The 21,558-nt window shown below is 50.0% G+C and overlaps 1 protein-coding gene across 5 annotated transcripts in view; it reads left to right on the top strand.

Moving 5' to 3' along the window:
* The window catches only part of ARHGAP39 (Rho GTPase activating protein 39), a 155,342-nt gene that overhangs the window by 90,907 nt on the left and 42,877 nt on the right, over window positions 1–21,558 (top strand). For all 5 annotated transcript variants that reach the window (XR_014183288.1, XR_014183289.1, XM_082045065.1 and 2 more), the window contains exon 2: window positions 8,122–8,553. Coding sequence is in view for 3 of the 5 variants with exons in the window: in XM_082045065.1 (XP_081901191.1) it covers window positions 8,122–8,553 (432 nt within the window). In the remaining 2 variants the exon portion in view is untranslated. The remainder of the gene's footprint in view (window positions 1–8,121; window positions 8,554–21,558) is intronic.

Here is a 21,558-nt window from a genome sequence, read left to right as displayed (position 1 = left end):
CCTCAAGTTGCACCAGGGGAGGTTGAGGTTGTATTTAGGAACAATTTCTTCCCCAAAGGGCTGTGGGGCGTTGGAACAGGCTGCCCAGGGCAGTGCTGGAGTCACCATCCCTGGAGGGTTGGACAGATGGACATGAGGTTCTCAGGGACATGAGGCAGTGCCAGGGGTGGGTTATGGTTGGACTTGATGATCTTGACGGTCTCTTCCAATCGAAATGATTCTGCGATTCTATGACTGTGCTGGTGGGCCAACTGCTCCAGGGATGGGCAAAGACAATGATCTGTGCTGGGGAGTGCAGAAATGGGAGAACCTCTAACGATGGAGATGTTAATAGGTTTAAAAAGGGAAGGGGGCGATCATTAAGTCCAAACATCCTAAATGAGATCTGCCCCTTCCCCCAGTACAGAACTACATTGTTGCAATGGTTTCTTGAGCCATTAATACCCGATTCCATAGCACCAAAACCATGGTCACTACCAAAAGTGGTGGATTCTGGGTTTTGACACACACAAAAGTGCTTCATGCACCTCAGTCAGGGTGATTCCCGGTATCAGTAGGAATTGGTGGATGGATGGATGGATGGATGGATGGATGGATGGATGGATGGATAGAGAGCAGCCCAGTGGAGAAGGACTCAGGGATATAGATATAAGGAAGAAATTTTTTATGTAAGGGTGGTGAGAGCCTGGCCCAGGTTGGCCAGAAAGGTGGTGGATGAACCATCCCTGAGACATCCCAGGCCAGGCTGGACGGGGCTCTGAGCAACCTGAGCTGGTGAAGATGTCCCTGCTCATGGCAGGGGGTGGGACTAGATAACCTTTGAAGGTCCCTTCCAACCTAAACCGCAATTCTATGATTCTCTGCCCATTGAGCTACAGCGACTGCTTTTCTACCCCCATGCAGAAGATGTGGTGATGTGGTTCCGCCTACTTCCTTGGAATGGAGGTGAACTGGAATTATTTTGTGACCATCACAGATTTGCCCAAAGACCATTATCACTGTGGTGTGGTGGATGCAGGACAGCTAGAGTCAGGCTACCACATAGTTGTCTTGGGATTTTGGGAGGACCATGCCCAATTTTGGGGTTGATTTACCAGGATGACTCCCTAGGCAGGGCGAGGACCAGCGTGCATGGGCAGCACAACCATTTCGTGGTTTGGCTTTCCAGAGGAGCCGTTTGTGTGGTTAAGGCTCCATGTGTCAACCAGCCCTGGTGGCACCTTGCTTCTCCATTTATCAACTCCCCGGCTCAGCATCATCACCCCAAGCAGGTAACTCCAGCTCAGTGGGAAAGGCTGCATTATTTTTGGATAACTCCATCCCACTCAAAGCTTTTCCGCCAGCTCCAGCTGCCGCAACAAGAACTTCTGCTCCTTTGGTAGCCTGCCCTGTTTATTTTATTCAAGCTGTCGCATCTGTCAGGCCAGTTAGCGAAGACGTATTACACCTTTCAGGTTAATTATGTATTTTCATAGAAATGTTCACGGGCACTGAAATTACTAGTGCAGAAACAAGCCCCAGCTCCCAAACGCTTTGATATTCTGCTAACTATGATCTACCTACAGTTAATAGTGGTTTATCGCTGATGCTCAGCAATTCTGTATCCGCGCTAGGCCTGCATTCATCAGCCCGGGCTTTCTAAGGCTTGGCTCCAAGGAACTACATTTTTTTGGTGGCTTAAACTTCTTCTTTTTGAAGCAAAATATTCCTGCAAAAAACATGCATAATAAACCAAACTGTCCTGCTCAGAGCCAGATTATGTTCTAGATTATAGATCATCCCAGGCCAGGCTGGACGGGGCTCTGAGCAACCTGAGCTGGTGAAGATGTCCCTGCTCATGGTGGGGGTTGCACCAGATGAGCTTTGAAGGTCCCTTCCAACCCAAACTATTCTACGATTAATTTAAGAGTGGGAATGAGACGGCAATAACCTTCTTTGTGGAATTATACACTAGCAGGCGGATTTTGGTTCTTGGATATGTTTGGATTTGGAGCATCACTTGGAGGTGAGAGATGTAGCTACTATGGGAGCAGAGAACCCCAAGTGCTTTAGAGCTTCTTCCAAGTCCCTTCTTCTGCCTCTTCTAGGGTAGACTTGGGCTAGGTCCCCAAAACCTCGCCAAGGAGCGGGAGCTTGAATTGCTGTTGCTGTGTTAACCTGAAGCCTCAGGTCTGGGTAAAAATGATGCTCCTTGATCCTCCCGAGTGTCGTTTCCTTCTTCTTGGAGGCTTCAAGAGTTAAAAGAAGTATATATTCAAGGTTCTTCCCCCTCCAGTTGCACCAGAGGTCCTTGCTCTGAGCCGTTTCTGACTGAGATGCCCCTCGGATCGATGAGGGCTTCTGACCCCATTACCCTCTGACACAGAAAGATGCTTGCTCAGCTCTTTTTCCCCTCGTAACTGCAGTTATCAATAAATTCCAAGTCATTTTAAGTGTAAAATACTTTGAAATTTAAGCTTCTTGTAATCGGATTGGCTCATTGCATTAATTGCTGTGGTGTCGGGGGGATACGGAGGAGACTTTCTGGAGTGGTGTCTGGATATTGAGCACTGAGTCAAGTTGCCCAAGAGCCTCTCTGAGGCCACATTAACCTTAATGATACAAGTTCTGGCTCATTAAAACCCAACTTGTATCACAACACAAGCACTATAAGGCCCCTGATGGCCCCCCCACCTCGTGGTCGTTGGTAGGAGCCATTGTTCATCATCACAGCCTGAACTTCATAGGGGTAGGAGGTTCGACGTCCCACGTGTGTCCAGGGTCCATCAAGACAATGCTCATTGCACGTGGAGGTGACCAACAGCATCCCCTGAGCATCCCTTCCGCATTTCCTACATCCATCTCCCCCAAAAAAATGAGGTTTCCAAGGAGATCGCAGTGCCATGAATTAAATGCACAGCAACTGGTGCTACAACAGTTGAAGCGATGGGACGCGTGGTGGAAACAGCTGGAAAAGATAAACGGGAGGCCCTGAACAGTGGGATGTCCTTGCAGGGTTTCTACAGCAATGAGGCGAGATGGATTATTTGTTCTTCCCTGGCCTTCTCGCTGCATCTCTGATCCCGTATTGCTCCGGGGTGGAGGACGGAATACGCAGCGTTATCGCCATAGGGCCAAATCTGCTTCCTAGGGAAGCTCAGGGTGAGGATATTGAAGTGCTGGAGCGGGTCCAGAGAAGAGCAGCAAGACTGTGGAAGGGACTTGAACACAAGCCCTATGGGGAGAGGCTGAGGGAGCTGGGCTTGTTTAGTCTGGAGAAGAGGAGGCTTAGAGCTGAGCTCAGCACTCTCTAGAACTACCTGAAGGGCAGTTCTAGCCAGGTGGGGATTGGTCTCTTCTCCCAGGCATCAGCAATAGGACAAGGGGCCATGAGCTTCAACTCTGCCAGGGGAAATTTAAGCTGGAGATTAGAAAGCAATTCTTTGCAGAGAGAGTGTTCAGGCATTGGAATGGCTGCCCAGGGAGGTGCTGGACTCACCGGCCCTGGAGGTTTTTAAACTGAGACTGGACATGGCACTTAGTGCCATGATCTAGTCAATGGACTGGAGTTGGACCAAGGGTTGGACTTTATGATCTCTGAGGCCTTTTCCAACCCAGTCCATTCTGTGATTCTGTGATCCTCACTTCAAACAGCAAAATAAGGCATCTCGCACTTGACATTCAGTCGATTCTCATGGGCTTTTGAATAAAGTCATGAAGTTAAACTAAGACCAGGGTTCATTTCGCCTGGCTTTGCATTTTCAGAAATGTCACCCAAGCATCAGCTGGGCCCCTTTTCTGGGCAACGCAGGGAAATAATGGATTTGGGGTGAGTCTCTGGGCTTTTTGGAGCCTTTCCTTTATCATGAGGTGGAGATTTTCTAGGCAGCACCATGAGTCAGAGGCTCCCTGGGGACTTTTCATGCTGCTGCATGAATTATAAGTTCTTTAAGCCCACAGCTATAAGCTCTGCGCTGTCTCGGACTGTCCTCAATGTGCTATTTAAATTTAGTTTACACTGCCCAGCGCTATGAGACGAATTTGGCTACCAGAGCTTGCAGAAGAATCCTCTGTTACCCAATGAGGAGGGTTTTTGGCTGATGGTGGCAATAATGATGGTAATTCCAGGCCAAGCTTGCATCTGGTACCCAGATTAGTTGTGTTGAACCTACAGCAGCAGCACATTGCCCACCTACCCATTATCCCCACTGCTGGCATTATACCTGTGAAATTTCAGCAGCTGAAGCTCAGATTTGTGTATCTGATGGAATTTTCTTGGTTTTCTCTCTTTTCTGCCCAGTGTGGGGCTGGGGAAGGTGGCCCTTGGCTATTGATCCTCCACATTGTGAAGTTGCGGAGTATTGAGCTGCTTGAGTTGATGAATTACCCCGGTAAATTAAAAGACTCGGCAGAAAGGAGAAATGTGAGCAATAAATTTCTTCTCCAACAGCAGAGAAAATAATGATGCAGAGGGAGAGGACCTGTCGACCAGACACCGCCCGGTGTTATTAAGCTGATAATTCACAGTGAAAACCAAGAGGATATTAAGGGTTGTAGGACAAAATGTCCTACATTTCCCTAACTCTTTCCTTTTTGATGCTGCAAGCTTTGACCTTGGCTGGTTTATAGCCCATGATGATCCAGTTGGGTCCAAACCGATGTTTTTCAAGCTCCATGGGGCTATTTTTATTCTATCCTAGTCTAGTCCTATCCTATCCTATCCTATCCTATCCTATCCTATCCTACCCCATCCCATCCATCCCACCCCATCCCATCCCACCCCATCCCATCCCATCCACCCAATCCCATCCCATCCCATCCCATCCATCCCATCCCATCCCCATCCCCATCCCATCCATCCCACCCCATCCTGTCCCATCCCATCCCATCCCATCCATCCCATCCCCATCTCATCCCATCCCATCCCATCCCATCCCATCCCATCCCATCCCATCCCATCCCATCCCATCCCATCCCATCCTTTTTAATCTAGTCTAGTCTAGTCCAGCTCTCATTTTACCCCAGTTAAGCCCTGGATGAAGAACATTTTATTCTTCCCTGATGCACCCAATATCTTCTCGACAGGAAGATCCAAAGCTCTTCCAAAGCAGCCGCCCTTCACCCCGTGGAGGTTGTTTTAAACCAAGGTGGTCTAAGAGATGCATTAAAAGTGGGAGCCAAGCGCTGACGTCAATCTAGGACCAATAGAAAATGCTGGGTTGGTTTATCACGCTCAGACCCGGATTAAAGCCTTTGGTGGGAACCTGGAGAAAATACTTAACTCTGCAAAGCTGGAGTTGGCCTCCAGCTGTACTGTCATGCTGCATTAAGGCCAGTCGTTAGGGCTGAGTTTTGCAGGATGAGACAAGCCATGGTACAGGATTTCAACTTCTCCCAGTGCTTTTAGTCTCCATTCTGCAAGGAAAAGCTTAACTGCGGCTTTTTCTCTCCATGCCAAGAAGAGGTGGAGACATTTTCCTCACTTCAGTGTGTTTGTTCAAAACTGGGAACCTCTGGCACCTGGAAAGCTGGCTCTTAGTTTTCTAATCCAGTGGTTTAAATCAAATTGGAAGATAAGCTGGACCCACTGGAGGGCTTGGGGCTGCCGGGGGCAGGTAAATGCCCCCCCAGGACTTTTTTCTTGCAAGTCCTTGAGCAAATTGAGCATTTCTGAAAACCCCGCAGGGAACTCGCTCGCGGTAAAAGGCGGAGAGATGCGATCCATCACTTGTCTGACTCACTGGATGTGTCAGTTTTAAATGCCACCTCATTTGATAAGCTGCGCTTAGCACGCCGGGGGCTTTTTTTTCCCTTATCCATTTCTATGCCCTTCTTAACAGACTTGTAAATGCAGACGAAGACAAATTCTGAGTAAGAAATTTTATTTAATATGATCATCCCTTGTATCTTTTTACATAAGCCCACACAAAAGTAAAGAATTTGGATAAAATGTGGCTGCTTGTAAGCCTCGGGTATCCCCTGGATTAGCAAAAGGGGACTCCTGCAGTGTTTGGGGTAATCTGAAAAATGGGTTAAATTGCCTGTTCTTTGGGATTACAGCTTCTTTTAATCCTCTTTCGCATTTCTCAGCTCCGTTTGCTGCTTTATGATTTCAACAACCCCCTTTGCTGTGTTTCTGCGTGAGCTGGGTCGCTCTGTGGGGCTGATGGTGCCTTGGCCTAGCTCAGCAGGGAATGAGGTGGTGGGAGGAAGCTTAAACCACATTTTCTGCTCCACATTTTGGTGATGAGCTCCATAGTCTATGCAGAGACCAACATCAAACCGGCTCTTCATTTAATAAACGCACACGGGGGCATTGAGCTGCGTGTAGCTGAGCTCTTCTCCCTGGGATCCAGTGATAGGATGCATGGCAGTGGTTCAAAGCTCCACCAGAGGGGGTTTAGGCTGGACATTGAGAAGCATTTCTTTACCAAGAGGGTGGTCAAACACTGGAACAGGCTTTCTAGAGAGATGGTTGGTGCCTCAAGCCTGTCAGTGTTCCAGAGGCATTTGAACAAAGCTCTTAATAACATGATTCAACTTCTACTCAGCCTTCAAGTGGTCAGTTGGACTAGATGATCGTTGTAGGTCCCTTCCAATCAAAAATTTCCCTTCCCTTCCCTTCCCTTCCCTTCCCTTCCCTTCCCTTCCCTTCCCTTCCCTTCCCTTCCCTTCCCTTCCCTTCCCTTCCCTTCCCTTCCCTTCCCTTCCCTTCCCTTCTCCTTCTCCTTCTCCTTCTTCTTCTCTTCTTCTTCTCCTCTTCTTCCTCTTCTTCATAATCTCTTCTTTATCTCTTCTCCTCCTTCTTCTTAGTCTCCGTTCTGCAAGGACAAGCTTAACTGTGGCTTTTTCTCTCCATGCCAAGAAGAGGTGGAGATATTTTCCTCACTTCAGTGTGTTTGTTCAAAACCAGGAAACTCTGGCATCTGGAAAGCTGGCTCTTAGTTTTCTAATCCAGTGGTTCTTCTCCTTCTTCTTCTTCTCCTTCTCTTCTTCTTCTCCTCTTCTTCCTCTTCTTCTTCTTCTTCTTCTTCTCTTCTTCTTCTTCTTCTTCTTCTTCTTCTTCTTCTTCTTATTCTTATTCTTATTCTTATTCTTATTCTTATTCTTATTCTTATTTATTCTCTTCTTATTCCATTCCATTCCATTCCATTCCATTCCATTCCATTCCATCCCATCCCATCCCATTCCATCCCATTCCATCCCATTCCATCCCATTCCATTCCATCCCATTCCATTCCATCCCATTCTATTCCATCCCATTCCATCCCATTCCATTCCGTTCCTCAGCATGGATCCCAGGACAAGGTCAGGTCTGTTCTCTCCTCGCTGGCTCCGTCCCTCCCACCGTTGGCTTTCGGTGTTGGTGCAGCCCGTGGTTATCACCAAGCCAAGGCGTGTCGGGGCGGGTGGTTTGGGGAAGGTGCTGGAGGTGTGACCCACACACCAGAGAGCCAGCACCTTCTCCTGGTGTTGAAATCGAGACAGAGGGAAGCGGTGTTGGGGTTCGTGCCGGGGAGCAGCTGTGCTGAAGGTCTTTGAAACATCATTTTTGGGTTTCGCACAAGCAAATGCTGCCGGGCTCGGTTGCCTGGGCAGCCACACCAAGCTGTGGGGTGGTCTTGCAGAAGAAGTAAGTTCATCGCCAGGTTGGTGCCTCCATCCGTGCTCTGTCCCTCCCGTCTCTTGCCTCCCCGCTGCCCTTCACTGCTGATGTTCTGAGCACCCCGCAGCCATGGGGTCTGTCCCCAAATAATTCAGGCTGTAAAACGCAGAGGGAACAGAGTGAAAGCCGGAGCCGGGGTGAGCGCTGGGGTGTCGTAACCCTGGTGTCTATTTTCACCGGCTTACAGACTTACTGAATCCTCCTAGAAGCTGGAAAGCAGCAACTGGTTTGCAGCCCTTTGCTAATACTGTATTTAGTGTAAATAGCGCTACGGGACTTGGTGTCGATGGGGGAGGAAGAAAGAGTTGCTGTCGCCACCCAAGCTGCTCTTCTTCTCCATCCTGCCCCGCTCGGTGTCGCAAGTGCTCACGGCAAGCGTCGAATCGCAGCATCATAGAATGGTTTGGGTTGGAAGGGACCTTCAGAGATCCTGTTGTTGAAATCTCTTTGGTTTTATTGTGTTTGTTCTCCTCCAGGCTGGAATGGGTGGAAATCATCGAGCCACGAACCCGGGAGCGCATGTATGCCAACCTCATCACGGGGGAGTGCGTGTGGGACCCCCCCGCCGGGGTGCGGATCAAACGCACCAATGAGAACCAGTGGTGGGAGCTGTTCGACCCCAACACCTCCCGCTTCTACTACTACAATGCCACCACGCAGAGGACGGTGTGGCACCGGCCGCAGAACTGCGACATCATCCCCCTGGCCAAGCTGCAGACCCTGAAGCAGAACACGGAATCGCCCAGGGCTTCCACGGAGAACAGCCCCGGGAGGAGCAGCAATGTCAGCAGGGAGGGCAGCACCAGCTCCTCGCTGGAACAGGAGCTGGAGGGCAGCGAGAAGGCGCCGGAGCAGAGATCGAGCCGTCCGTCCACCCAGTACACCGTGGTGAAAGAAGAAACGGAAAGGTAAAAGCAGACCAGCTCTGCCGGCATGTTGTAACTGAGCTCAATGACGGGTTGTTTGGGCGATAAAATTGCCGTTTCGGGTACTCTGATAGTTTTCCCCGCGCTGTGGAAGAGCAGAGCCCATGTCCTGTAGCTCTCTATTCTGTTGTCTAGAGGTATTTTATGGATAACTCCTCTAGCTGGATTGGTCTGTGCACCAAGTCTTGCTCCTCCATAGCACAATTATAGGAGGAAGAGGTGTAAGCAGCTGTGAAAGGTGTTTCTCCTCGTTAGGGTCAACTTAAGTGTTCCCTCCAGAAAGGTACATTAGAGAAATTATTTCTTGTCCTCTGGAATAGATTGTTTTAGAGAGCGGCATGGTTTTAAATGATTTCTCTGGATAAGATCTCCCTAATGAGGGAGGATGATTCACACTGTGGTTGTCCCACTGGTTGTGGAGCTCCTGGCAGAGATGATTTCTCTTGTAAAATAGAAGCTTGAAACTGCACAGCGAGTTAGCGCTTGGTTTCTAAAGTCCTGCTGCATATGGATAATGTACTGAGACATCCGCGTTGCTTCTCCTTGTGCTTTGTTTCATACTTTTAGGGCTTGCAGGCCGTTAGTTAATATATTCATATTCTCTTCAACGATGCCTCTAACATTGATAACTCAACAGCGTCGCCGGTAGAGCGATCGGCAGTGCAGTTTCTGCTCCCAAACTCATTCTGCTTATTGTCGAGGGTTAAGATTGCGGGGTGACAATAAAACCCTGGCAGATGTATTGTTAACCCCCTCTCCCCCACAACTTCCCCCTTTTTGCCCCTCCCTCTCCCCCCTTCCCACTCAGCACAGGTGATCGGGAGGGAAAGAAGGACAGAGAGAAGAGAGTTGGAAACATTAACAATGTTTTACTAATGCTACTAATAAGAATAGAGAAAATAATACAAAATATACAAAACCAATCTTGAAAAGTCTCAGCAACTGCAGAGCCGGCAACCAAAGTCCTGGATTGGACTCTACAGCCAACCGGAGCTGGATTCAGTCTCTCACTGGCCTCAGTTCGCAGGGACAACTAGCAAGGTCCTCTCCTAATGTCGGCCATAAGCAGAAGGGAAAAAAGCAAAGGCAAAAGGGCAAGGGACGAGATCCTCGTGATCTCCCACTTTTATATGAAGTATTCACATGAATGGAATGTTATACACAGTTGGTCAGTTTCTTGGTCACCGGTTTCTCGTTGCCCCTCTCACGAGATGTCCATCCATGCTTATCAATAAGTTTGCATTCCATTGCTATGTTTACCAAAACATGTGTCTGGTTCTCCAGGAAAATGCAGTTAATATGAAGGCTTTAGCTGACAGGCAAAATTCACTGAAAGAGAAACTTGTTTTTAATAAAACCAGGACACTTATGCAGCCGGCTCATAGAACCTGCGGCCGGGTGAGCTCACGGCCACGCAGGGCGAGAACAGGATCTCCCGGCTCAGCGAGCACCTTCATGTGGGACCTTGGGCGCAGCCTGGCCCCCGCGCATCTGGCCCCCGAGCGGAGGTTTAATCTCGATCCTCTGATAAGATCACCAAGAGCGGGGGCGGCATCTTCCCTCGTAAGGCGGGTGCTTTTTGGAGAGGTGGGTGGTTTTGATGTTCGATTACAAAGATGCCGGGTGGCAGACACGGCTGCCCACTGCAGCCAGGTCTAGCTGGGTCTGTTGAGGGTACGCCGCCAACTATTTAAGCCACGCTTTGCTTGCCCGTCCTCCAAAATACCAAGCCCTGATTTTAGATAGGACAAGGAGTGATGGTTTTAAACTAAAAGAGGGGAGATTCAGACTAGAAATAATGAAGACATTTTTTACACTGAGGATGGTGAAACACTGGCCCAGGTTGCCCAGAGAGGTGGTGGATGAACCATCCTGGAGACATCCCAGGCCAGGCTGGACGGGGCTCTGAGCAACCTGAGCTGGTGAAGATGTCCCTGCTCATGGCAGGGGTGGCACTGGATGGTCTTTCAAGGTCCCTTTGAACCCAAACCGTTCAACCATTCTATGATTCACAAAGCTCTGGAACAAGTCTCTTGACCCCCCATGTCCTGGCTGGAAAAAATCCCATTCCCTCATTGACCTTCCCCTCTTCAAAACCAGACTGGGCATGCTGGAAAGCCTGGAAAGCTTTGCTGAGACCTCAAGGTCACTGGGACCCATTAAGGAAGAGATTTCTGAATGTCTGAAGTCCCACCAAAAATGGGAAGGTCTTTGCTGCAGCTGACTCAAGGGAAGGGGAGATGCTGGGAGTTGAAAGGGTAGATGTGGTTGAGCCTGGTAGACATGGCACTTCCAGCAGGGATGGGGCAGATGGGGACCTGCAGGAGCATCAGTGTAGTGCCAGCAAATCGTTAAATCATTGAGTCGCAGAATCATTTTGGTTGGAAAACTCCCTCAAGATCATTGAGTCCAACCATAACCCACCCCTGGCACTGACCCCTGTACCTGAGAATCTCATCTCAGTGTCTGTCCAACCCTCCAGGGCTGGTGGCTCCAGCACTGCCCTGTTCCAATGCCCCACAGCCCTTTGGGGAAGAAATTGTTCCCAGATCCAACCTCAACCTCCCCTGGCGCAACTTGAGGCTGTTTCCTCTGCTCCTGGCGCTTGTTCCTGGGGAGCAGAGCCTGACCCCCCCTGGCTCCAAGCTCCTTTCAAGGTAGTTCAGAGATCAGAAGGTCTCCCCTCAGCTCCTGTTCTCCAGCTGAACTCCCCAGGTCCCTCAGCCACTCCCATCACACTCGTGCTCCAGCTCCTTCAAAATGCGCCTGGAATGGGTCTGGAAGTGAGTAAAGCACATTCTGGAGTGACAGATGCTGGCGGGGGCTGCCAGGGATGCTGTGATGGAGCGTTTGCTCCATGACACCGGGGATGACCCCGTAGCTGGGCGACCAGAGAAGGTTTTATCCAGCTCTGATATCTGTATCAGAGCACACATGAAACAAGAGGTCTTGCTTAGGCCAATCCGCAGGAAAGCTTCCAGGGACGCAGAGATTTCATCTCCAGAAGTGGCTGATGCTCTCAAGCCCGGGTCAGATAAGCCGAACATGAGCTGCACAAATTAAGAATTGATTTTTGATGGCAGCGATAACGGCTGCAAAGGGCAGAGCCAGTTCAGGCGATTTGTGCCTCGAGCTTCTCAGCATTGGGGGTATCTCTACTTTTTAGTGTTGTTTTCTGACCATGAGTTACTTTGGGGCACAAGCCACAAAAAAATACATATTTCTATACAATGTTCTTGTTTATGGACCTGTCTGGGTCTTAAAATTTAGGAAAGCTGCTTCAGGCAAGGAGCGTTACAGCACAGATGAACCAGGTGTTTCTTTTGGGGCTTAAAACATCTGAAGAAATTAGGAGACTATAATTACCATGTCTCTTCATACCTGAGGCATCGGTCGGAAACCACTTGGTGGAGTGGACTAAGCTTCTTTTTAATTTTTACCCTCATCTTTTGCTTATAAGTATTAAAATATGTATCGCCGTGGGTGTCCCGGGGTCGCAGAATCATCAGATGGTTTGGGTTGGAAGGGACGTCAAAGGTCATCTAGTCCAACCCCTACTGTGAGCAGGGACATCTTCACCCAGATCAGGTCGCTCAGAGCCCTGTCCAACCTGACCTTGAACATTTCCAGGGATGGAATGACCTTAGAAGGCTGATTTTGTCAAGGCCAGACCTACTGGGTGCTGCTCAAGTGCTTGTAGGGCTCAAGGGTGTTGAAGATCCCACCAGGAACCACCGACCTCTTAGCACCCAAGGCTGCATCTGAGCCTTGTTGTCCATGGGAGGGAGGGACCATAAAATGGGGTCAGTGCATGCGATATCGGGAGTCGAGGGGCAATTATTGAGGGTCATTTCTGTATGGGTTGGTTGGTGTTTGAGCATCAACCCCAACAACCCTGAGCTGAGGATGGATATGAGCATCACGTGGTGCCTTGGAGATGACAACTGGAAATACTCCATTTGCATCAAAAGGAGGAAATAGAGGGGGATTATTTGTGAGGCTGCGGAAGGGGCGGATATAGAAAAGGGGGTGGTGTGGGGCAGGTTGAGCAATCGCCTTCAACCAGAGACATGGTTGAAGTCTCTTCGGCAGGACAATTTAAAAAGATGTTTTTCCAGTGCTTGGTGTTGTTTCCAAGAAGAAACAAGGCTGGAAGGGTCATCCGGTGAAACCTGCTGCTCCAAATTATATAACATTAAATATTATCACAATTACAACAAGGGTTTCTGGCTGTTCCCCTTCCTGAACTTGTCTGGTCTTAAAAGGAAAATCAGGGCAAGTGGACAAGTCTTGAGCAACTGATCTCCTTGGAATTTGCACTCGGAGGTGCCCCACACCCTGTGGCAACGGGAGGATTTGGGAACCGGAGCATCTGGTTTGGTAGGAGATGGTGGAGGCTGCTCCGAGTCCATTCCCCGTGTCCTCGGTGCAGCTGTAGACCACGTTGGGGCTGGTCCCATCACACGTGTGTGGGTCAGGGATCCCTCGGCCCCTGTGTCCGCAAGGAACGTGTGGTGGCCAAGCGCTTGGGTCTTGCCTTACGCAGCTTTAATGAGGTGGGATTTGCACGTAGCTGTAATTAGCAGCTGGATCCGGCTCCGGAGACCATGTTAGGAAGTTCTGCTGTGTTGTCTCAACTTGGTGAGCCGGAATCTGCTCATCTTTGGGATCTCAATAACATGTTTGTCTTGGTGGTCAGCAAAGTTGGGGGTTGCATTAGATGACCTTTGAAGGTCCCTTCCAACCCAAACTATTTGATGATTCAAAGGTAGGGTGCTTCCCAGCAGCAATTTCTTGCTTCTGCCGTCTTGCCCTCGACTTTGCCGTGCCTATCTTAAAAAAAATGACTTTCCTACAAAGCGGAACGTGACAGCTGTGAAATGGCCACGCGGGCTGCAGCCGACACGTCGGATGGGTTTTATGTCAGCTCACTGAGTTTCTCTGCGCTGTCTGCAAGTGTCTGTGGTTATTGGGCCGTGCAGAAGCTTTTCATTGTTCGAAATCCTTGGAGAAGGCTTGATGGGGGCAGAGGAGACCTTCTTCTTGGAGCTCATGATGTCACCCACGGAGGACTCTGCTGTGCCACCAGCGAGCAGCGTCTCTGCCCCTGCTTCACCATAGAATCATGTAATAGTTTGGGTTGGGAGGAACCTTTGAAGAACACCCGTGCCACCCCTGCCATGAGCTGGGACATCTTCACCAGCTCAGGTTGCTCAGAGCCCCATCCAGCCTGGCCTGGGATGTCTCTGGGAATGGGACAAGTCACCAAGGAGGGATGACAAGTGAAGGCTTGAAGGACAAGCAGATGGACCTTCTCTGGCCATCAGAAGAGCTTCGTTGGACAACCATGCAGGACTTTTTGAGAATGAGGTCTTTACCAAAGTCCCACCTGCTGTGAAATTGTGCCCAAGTTATTTCTCAAGACTTTCTCACAGCACTGGGCCCTTGTGGCCAGGAAGCCAGTGGTACCTGGGGTGGGTTAGAAGGGGGTGGTCAGTAGGTCAGAGAGGTTCTCCTGCCCCTCTGCTCTGCCCTGGGGAGACCACACCTGGAATCTTGTGTCCAGTTGTGGCCCCTCAGTTCCAGCAGGACAGGGAACTGCTGGAGAGAGTCCAGCGCAGCCACCAAGATGCTGCAGGGAGTGGAGCATCTCCCGTGTGAGGAAAGGCTGAGGGAGCTGGGGCTCTGGAGCTGGACAAGAGGACACTGAGGGGGGACTCATTCACGGGGATCAATATGGAAAGGGGGAATGTCAGGAGGATGGAGCCAGGCTCTGCTGGTGACAACCAGGGACAGGACAAGGGGCAATGGGTGCAAACTGGAACACAGGAGGTTCCACTGAAAGAGGAGAAGCAACTTGTTGGGGTGAGGGTGGCAGAGCCTGGCCCAGGCTGCCCAGGGAGGTTGTGGAGTCTCCTTCTCTGCAGACATTCCAACCCGCCTGGACACCTTCCTGTGGAACCTCAGCTGGGTGTTCCTGCTCCGGGGGGGCTGCACTGGATGAGCTTTGAGGTCCCTTCCAATCCCTGACATTCTGTGATTCTGTGATTCTGTGACTTGCATTTTTCTTGCAATCTCCCCGCTCCCCAATCCCGAGGCCAGGTGCGATATTGTACAAGATAAAACGCAGCGCTTAAATCTTCCCAGATGAAACATAGCCGAGCTGAAATACCCGAGGGGTATTTCCTTACAAACCCATCCCCGTTGTGACGGAGCTGTCTGGGCTGGACGTGTGACGGTAATGGGTCCTGGCGGGTGTCTGGGGCAGAGCGGGGCAGCTGCAGGTGAACGCACGGCTTTCAAACACAAATCCTGCTCCCCGACACAGGCAGGAGCCACATTCCCACTGCAAAGAGCCTCCCTAAAAAACAGCTTTTAAATTTAAAAGATAACTCAAACCTAGAAAATGTGTGGTTCGGGTGTCTGGGGAGCTGTTTTGCTGTGCCTTGTGTGAGCAAAACCAGAGTTTTATTTGCTATTCTCATGTTTTATATCCTTTTCTTCTGAAGGCGCCAGGCAGAGCTGCCACACGCAGCTTTAGAGCAGGTGGATCAAGGACACAAGTCTCAGCAGCATCTGCTGCACCAGGATTTTCGAGGTCCCTGCAGGGATTGTAGAATCTTTGAATGGTTTGGCTTGGAAAGGACCTTCAAAGCTCATCTATTCCTACCCCTGCCATGAGCAGGGACATCGTCACCAGCTCAGGTTGTTCACAGCCCCATCCAGCCTGGCCTGGGATGTCTCCAGGGCTGGTTCATCCACCTCCTCCTCCAAAACAACCCTCCACTATGAAGAAAAACAAAGGAAGGACGTGGGGTTCCTTCATAAAGACGTGCAGCATTGATCAGATCTCAAAGACCTTCCTCGCCAACGTCTTGCCTCCAGCAGTAGCGTAATGCATGAGATTCAGAGCATTTCTTCACCCAAAGGTTGGATTTTCCCAGCTGGGTGACATCTCCGTGACTGGTGGCAGGTCGGTTCCTGAGGGTGCTGCGGGTGCTGGCTACATGGGGCATGTTCCTTTCCATCTCAAGGGCTGGATGTTGAGGAGATCTTCTCCTGCAGCTGGGTCAACATCACACCAGCAGACCAGCTACGTGGTAGGAAGGGTGCCCTCTGCACCCTTGTGCCAATAGCAGTTGGTTCTCTTCAATTCGGTGAGGCCATACCTTGAATCCTGGGGTCAGTTTTGGGCTCCTCATGCCAAGAAAGGCCTTGAGGTGCTGGAGCAAGTGGAGAGAAGGGAACAGAGCTGGTGAGGGGCTGGAGCACAAGTGTGATGGGAGCGGCTGAGGGACCTGGGGGGTTCAGCTGGAGAACAGGAGCTGAGGGGAGACCTTCTGATCTCTGAACTGCCTGAAAGGAGCTTGGAGCCAGGGGGGGTCGGGCTCTGCTCCCCAGGAACAAGGAGCAGAGGAAACGGCCTCAAGTTGCACCAGGGGAGGTTGAGGTTGGATTTAGGAACAATTTCTTCCCCAAAGGGCTGTGGGGCATTGAACAGGCTGCCCAGGGCAGTGCTGGAGTCACCAGCCTGGAGGGTTGGACAGATGGACATGAGGTTCTCAGGACGTGGGGCAGTGCCAGGGGTGGGGGAACAGTTGGACTCGATGGTCTTGAGGGTCTCTTCCAACCAAAATGATTCTACAATTCTAATTTAGGAGCGCTCCAACCAGGACAGAAAGCCGCCGGTGGTTCCACAGGCTGTGAGCCCTGGGATGGACCTGGCCTCAGTGTGGGTTCCGGTGGGGTTTGTAGGATGAGCTTCTTTTGGGTTGTCTTACCTTAAAAACCATGAGATGCCGAACTCCTCTGTTCTGAGGTGGCAGATGGACTATTTCGATGTATTGGCATGGCCGGCTCAGACAGAGAAGGGATGTGACCATCACTGCCGGACTGGGCATCTCAGGTGCCACTTGTCCCCTTCCAGCTGGTGGACCCAAGTCCTGAGGTCTTCCCACAGAAGAAGAGCATGGAGGACACGTATAAAAGCCATCCAGCTCCAGGAACACCACTTTGGTATTTCTGAAAGTGGCAATGAAGGTGACCTGGGCACAGCCTCCTCCTCTGGTTTCCATGGAAGGGCTTGTTCTGAAAGAGCATTTGGTGTCCTTTACATCTCCATGGTGTATTCGTCTAGAAACGGGCGTTTTGGTACTGCCAATATCCCGAGGTTGGAACAGGGCCACCCGTGGCTTAAATCATGTTTTTGTGGGTTAAGTCCGTAAAGTTTGACCAATATTTAATGCTGAGATAACTAACCACGTCTGCCCTCAGATGCATGGTGTGAATTTTGGGGTTGTGCTGTGCAGGGACAAGAGTTGGACTCGATGGTCATTGTAGGTCACTTCTAACTCAGGATTATGTGCTTCTGAGAATTTTCCAAAGGATGTGCTGGGTTCTGGATGGCCGTGTAGACCTGTTCCTTTCTGAGATGTACTCCTGGCTTCTTCTGGGTGAAGATCAGAGGGTTGGAACGGCTCTGCTATGGAGAAAAGCAGAGAGAGTTGGGGATTGTTCAGCCTCGAGAGGAGAAGCTCCAGGGAGACCTTATTGTGGCCTTTCTGGACTTAAAAGGACCTGTAAGAAAGACTCTTTACCAGGACAAGCAGCAACGGTTTTAAAGCTAAAGGAGGGAAGGTTTAGATGGGGCATAAGGAAGAAATTGTTGGCCCTGAGGGTGGTGGATGAACCCAGTTGGCCAGAGAGGTGGTGGATGAACCATCCCTGGAGACATCCCAGGCCAGGCTGGACGGGGCTCTGAGCAACCTGAGCTGGTGAAGATGTCCCTGCTCATGGCAAGAGTGGCACTAGATGACCTTTCAAGGTCCTTTCCAACTCAAACCATTTGGTGATTCTATATTTGCCTTGCTCTCCTGTGTCCTCTCACTTCCCATTTTCACCTTCTGTTGGACACACCTTGTCCAACAAAGGATTCACATCCTCAGGACAGGGGATAGTCCATCATCCAAGTGGGCAGGATTGGGGTTCAAACTCCTTTTTCCACCCACCCATCTTCAGGCCGTCCATTTCCAACAGCTGAACCCATCACAACCGACTTGCTCAGAAGGTTATTTTCGGTTTAATGATTACCAGACAGCCCCCCCCAGGCTTCCTGCTCTCCTGCTGCTTCCACGAGATCCTAAATCTCACAAACCTCGTTAGGCATGATGCTGGGGAGGATGCTAATTGGAACCATCGGGGTCGGGGGGAGCCAGGCAGCTTCGTCGGGTGGGAATGGGCTTTCAGGCTGTAATTAAAGCCGAGAGCTTTAATCACTTTCCAGGTCACGCGTCTTTCCGCACGCTGCCAGCAGATTGCGCCTTGCTCAGAGGCTACACACTAAGCCGAGCTCCCAAATTCACTGTCTTCTGATGGGTTTTGTCTTGTTTTGTCCCTGCTGTTGACTTTGCCAGTGTCATTCCCACCCATATCATGACAAAAGCCCAGAACTCTTCCTCTCCAAGTGAGATTCGCATCTACTGATGTTTGGCATCACCGTGGATTTCTCCTGGTCAGCATAGATTGAAGAGCAACTCGGTTGGACTAGATGATCGTTGTAGGTCCCTTCCAACAGAAATGCTCCATTCTACTCATGCCTTGATTTACATTTCTCTCAGCACCCCTAAGCAGATCGCAAGGATCATGGAGATCAGTTGGGTCAACTTGTGTTTCTGCTGCTGGGTATCCATGGGGATGTTGGGTGATCACCTCTTGTGATCACCTACCGTAGGTCACCAACGATTGCCACCCTCTCTTAAATATCAAGAGAAGATTTAATGGTTTCACAGGTGCTTTTGCTCACCTTGTAATGAGAAACTCAAGTATTGAACCGCTTCTGGGTGGGCTTTGTGGTTGGTGTTGGCCAGAGGTCTAGAGAACTTCCTAGAAAGGTTTGGGTTGGAAGGGACTTTCAAAGGTCCTTCATTAATTTGCTTTTTCTTGCCATGCTCCGGTCCTATTACAAAACAATAATGATGTGAGCAAAGCTTTTGGGTGATTGTCACGGTCCGTTCGGTGATGGACTCATGATGGTTCTTTTAACTTGATCTCAGAGTGCAAAATTAAGGCGACCAAAAGCCAAGGGGTTATAATTCAATCAAGCAGTGTTGCTTTATTAATTTGCCCATAAAGCGGCACTCGACAGAGAGAGAGTAAGAAAAAGAAAGGGGAAAGAAAAGGGGAAAAGTAAAGGTAAAGATGAGAAATGAGGTTGCATTTATCACCAGTCCAGTTCCAGAAGCTCCCTCTGGTCTCCGGTCCCGTGGAGTCCAGCGAGTCCTCCGTCGTGGTTCGGGATCCTCCGGTGGGAAGATCTTCAATGGTGTCCATTCTGGTCTCATCTCTTATGCTTCTTCACCCCCCTCACTCCCATTGTTTTAGCCCAGTCTCCGCCTTGATTTCACAACCCAGGCTCGTACTGTGCAGACTTGAAAGATTCACGCTTTCTTTTGCCAACGCTTACGTGTCCAGCATTTGGGGTCTTTCTCTGGTCCATTGGGTGTCCTCAGGACCCTTGGAGAGCTTCTGGGCGTGCTCCTTTTCATTGGCCATTGTTTGGGGGAGCAGGTGAGGGACACGTGTAGCTGAGGCTGCAGGTGAGAACACATCTTCTGGGTGGGAGCTATTGTTCCTGGGTCAAAGAGACCCTCATAACAGTCACTTTCAGGAGGCTGGGGCTGGTTTGGCTGAAGCAGAAGGCAAAGTCCACACAGCAGCCATTGTTAGCAGCAGCCCCCCTGTATTGGAGAAACAGTGCAACACAATGCTTCTCCTCAGGCCTGTCTCCAAGTCATTGTCCATCTCTTCTTTCGGTCTCAGCTTCAGTTCTTTAAGTTCTTGATGGCGATGTTCAGGCAAATACTGCTCCATCTTCGGACCGACTCTCACACCTTGTAATGAGAAACTCAAGTATTGAACCGCTTCTGGGTGGGCTTTGTGGTTGGTGTTGGCCAGAGGTCTAGAGAACTTCCAAGAAAGGTTGGAAGGGACCTTCAAAGGTCCTTCATTAATTTGCTTTTGCTCACCATGCTCCGGTCCTATTACAAAACGATAATGATGTGAGCGAAGCTTGTGGATGATGAACCATCTCAAAAAGGACACGGATATTTGGAGACGACGGTGAGCAGAAAATGCATTTCCAGTATAAACAGAACAGCATCTGAAGATTTAACTCCCCTTCCCAATACTATTCTCAAATATTTTAGAGAAAAACCTTCATATCTTGCATATCTTAAAGCCAAGGTTGGAGATGAAATCGGGGACAAAATGCTTGACTCTTTTTAATATCCTCTCCTTGAATCCCCAAGGGCCGCTGCAAAACAAGGCTCCGGATTAGATGGATATTCGTCTAATGCAGCCAAGTGCTTACGTTGATCGCCAGCCCCAAAATACAGTTTACATAACTGCCAAGAAAACCATCTTTCAACTTCTATTCGAAGCGGTGGCTGTAATTAAGAGTATGAAGCCTTGCAGGCCGGTGATTAGAACGGAGGATTAGGCACTGGGATTTCATTTCTATTCCTGGCTTTGCCATGGAGCTGTGCTATTTCAGTCCTCACTTTCCCTTATTTTAAGAATAAAAGCTAAACAAGTTCCCGAGCCGCCCTGAAATGGTGCCGCTTCCTATTCTAGGGGAGAGAAGAAAAATCCTTTTGTTTTAAATTAATTTATTAGCTATTTGCTTTTCTGCCAGAGGTTCCCCTGCTAAAGCTGCCAGAAGCAAATTTGTGTCTATACTGGAGCCTTTGCAACCCATAGTTTAGGGTATTAATGGAAAGAAAACAATCACCTTTGCAGTGTCCTACAGCCCATGTGGGCGATGGTCCATGTTGAGAAAGGGCTCCCATGGGCGAAAATATTCACATTTTCCTTTTGCAAACACCACTGAGTGAGGCGGGAGGTGAGAGGCAGCTCCAGATGTGCGGCTCCTCCAGATGCGCGGCTCCTTCGCGGCACAAAAGCAGCTGCTGGCGTTTCGTGCTGATGTTACTGCTGCAGTTTTGGGGCTCAGTGCTCCTTTTCCGCTCACTGATGGTTGCGCCAGCATCATGCTGGGGAAATCCGGCATTGCAAGCGCCGGAGCCGATGGAGCTTGCAGCAAACACGCCGGGGCGAAGCGGTTCAGCCTCCCCAGACGGCAAACGTCCGGAGTTGTGAGCATCTGCTGTATCTCACGTTGAAAACCTCAGCCGGGCATCTGACTTAGCGATTGTCATAGAAGACATTTGGCAATCGCTTTTGGAATCTGGCTGCGGCGTAATGAAGCTCGCCCAAGATCCCATTAGGCAAATAGGGGATTAGCCCGGAGCGCCGGGTCCCAGCTGCGTTCGGGCAGGTGATGTGGGGGTTGGTGCGGGAGGACAGGAACCACTCATCTTGTGGCGTTTTAATTTTATATATTTTTCTCCCCCTTATTAAGCTGTCCTAATTCCTCATTTAGACTCCTTTAAAGCAGAATAACAGACCTTTGGTACTATAGTAACTAAATCAGTGAAGGAGGAGGACGAGGACCTCTTTGCTCCCTTGTCGCACCCAATAGTGAGAGATGCTGCCAGTCCAAACACTTACATGATTTATTTTGATGTAGGTTGTCCTACAGCATCAACTTCATGACCATCACTTCGCATCCTTGCTGCTGGCATCCCATCCAAATCCAGATGCTAAAATCTGCAGGGGGGGCCACCACCTCCTGTTTCTTTTCTGACCAAGGTAGCAGCTTCCAAATGTCTAAATCTCCAAGTTCTTTTCTTGGAAAGATGACTGGAGTGAGCAGGGAGATGTTCCTCTGAACGAGGGCTGGGTGGTTGTGCTGGTACTGGGCATCACAGCATCATTTTGGTTGGAAGAGACCCTCAAGACCATCTAGTCCAACCATAACCCACTCCTGTCCCTGCCCTATGTCCCTGAGAACCTCATGTCCGTCTGTCCAGCCCTCCAGGGCTGGTGACTCCACCACTGCCCTGGGCAGCCTGTTCAATGCCCCACAGC

Source organism: Streptopelia decaocto, assembly GCF_964273445.1.
Source record: "Streptopelia decaocto genome assembly, chromosome: 2".
In the NCBI taxonomy this organism is placed as follows: domain Eukaryota; kingdom Metazoa; phylum Chordata; class Aves; order Columbiformes; family Columbidae; genus Streptopelia; species Streptopelia decaocto.
This window is presented reverse-complemented; position numbering and strand designations above follow the sequence as displayed.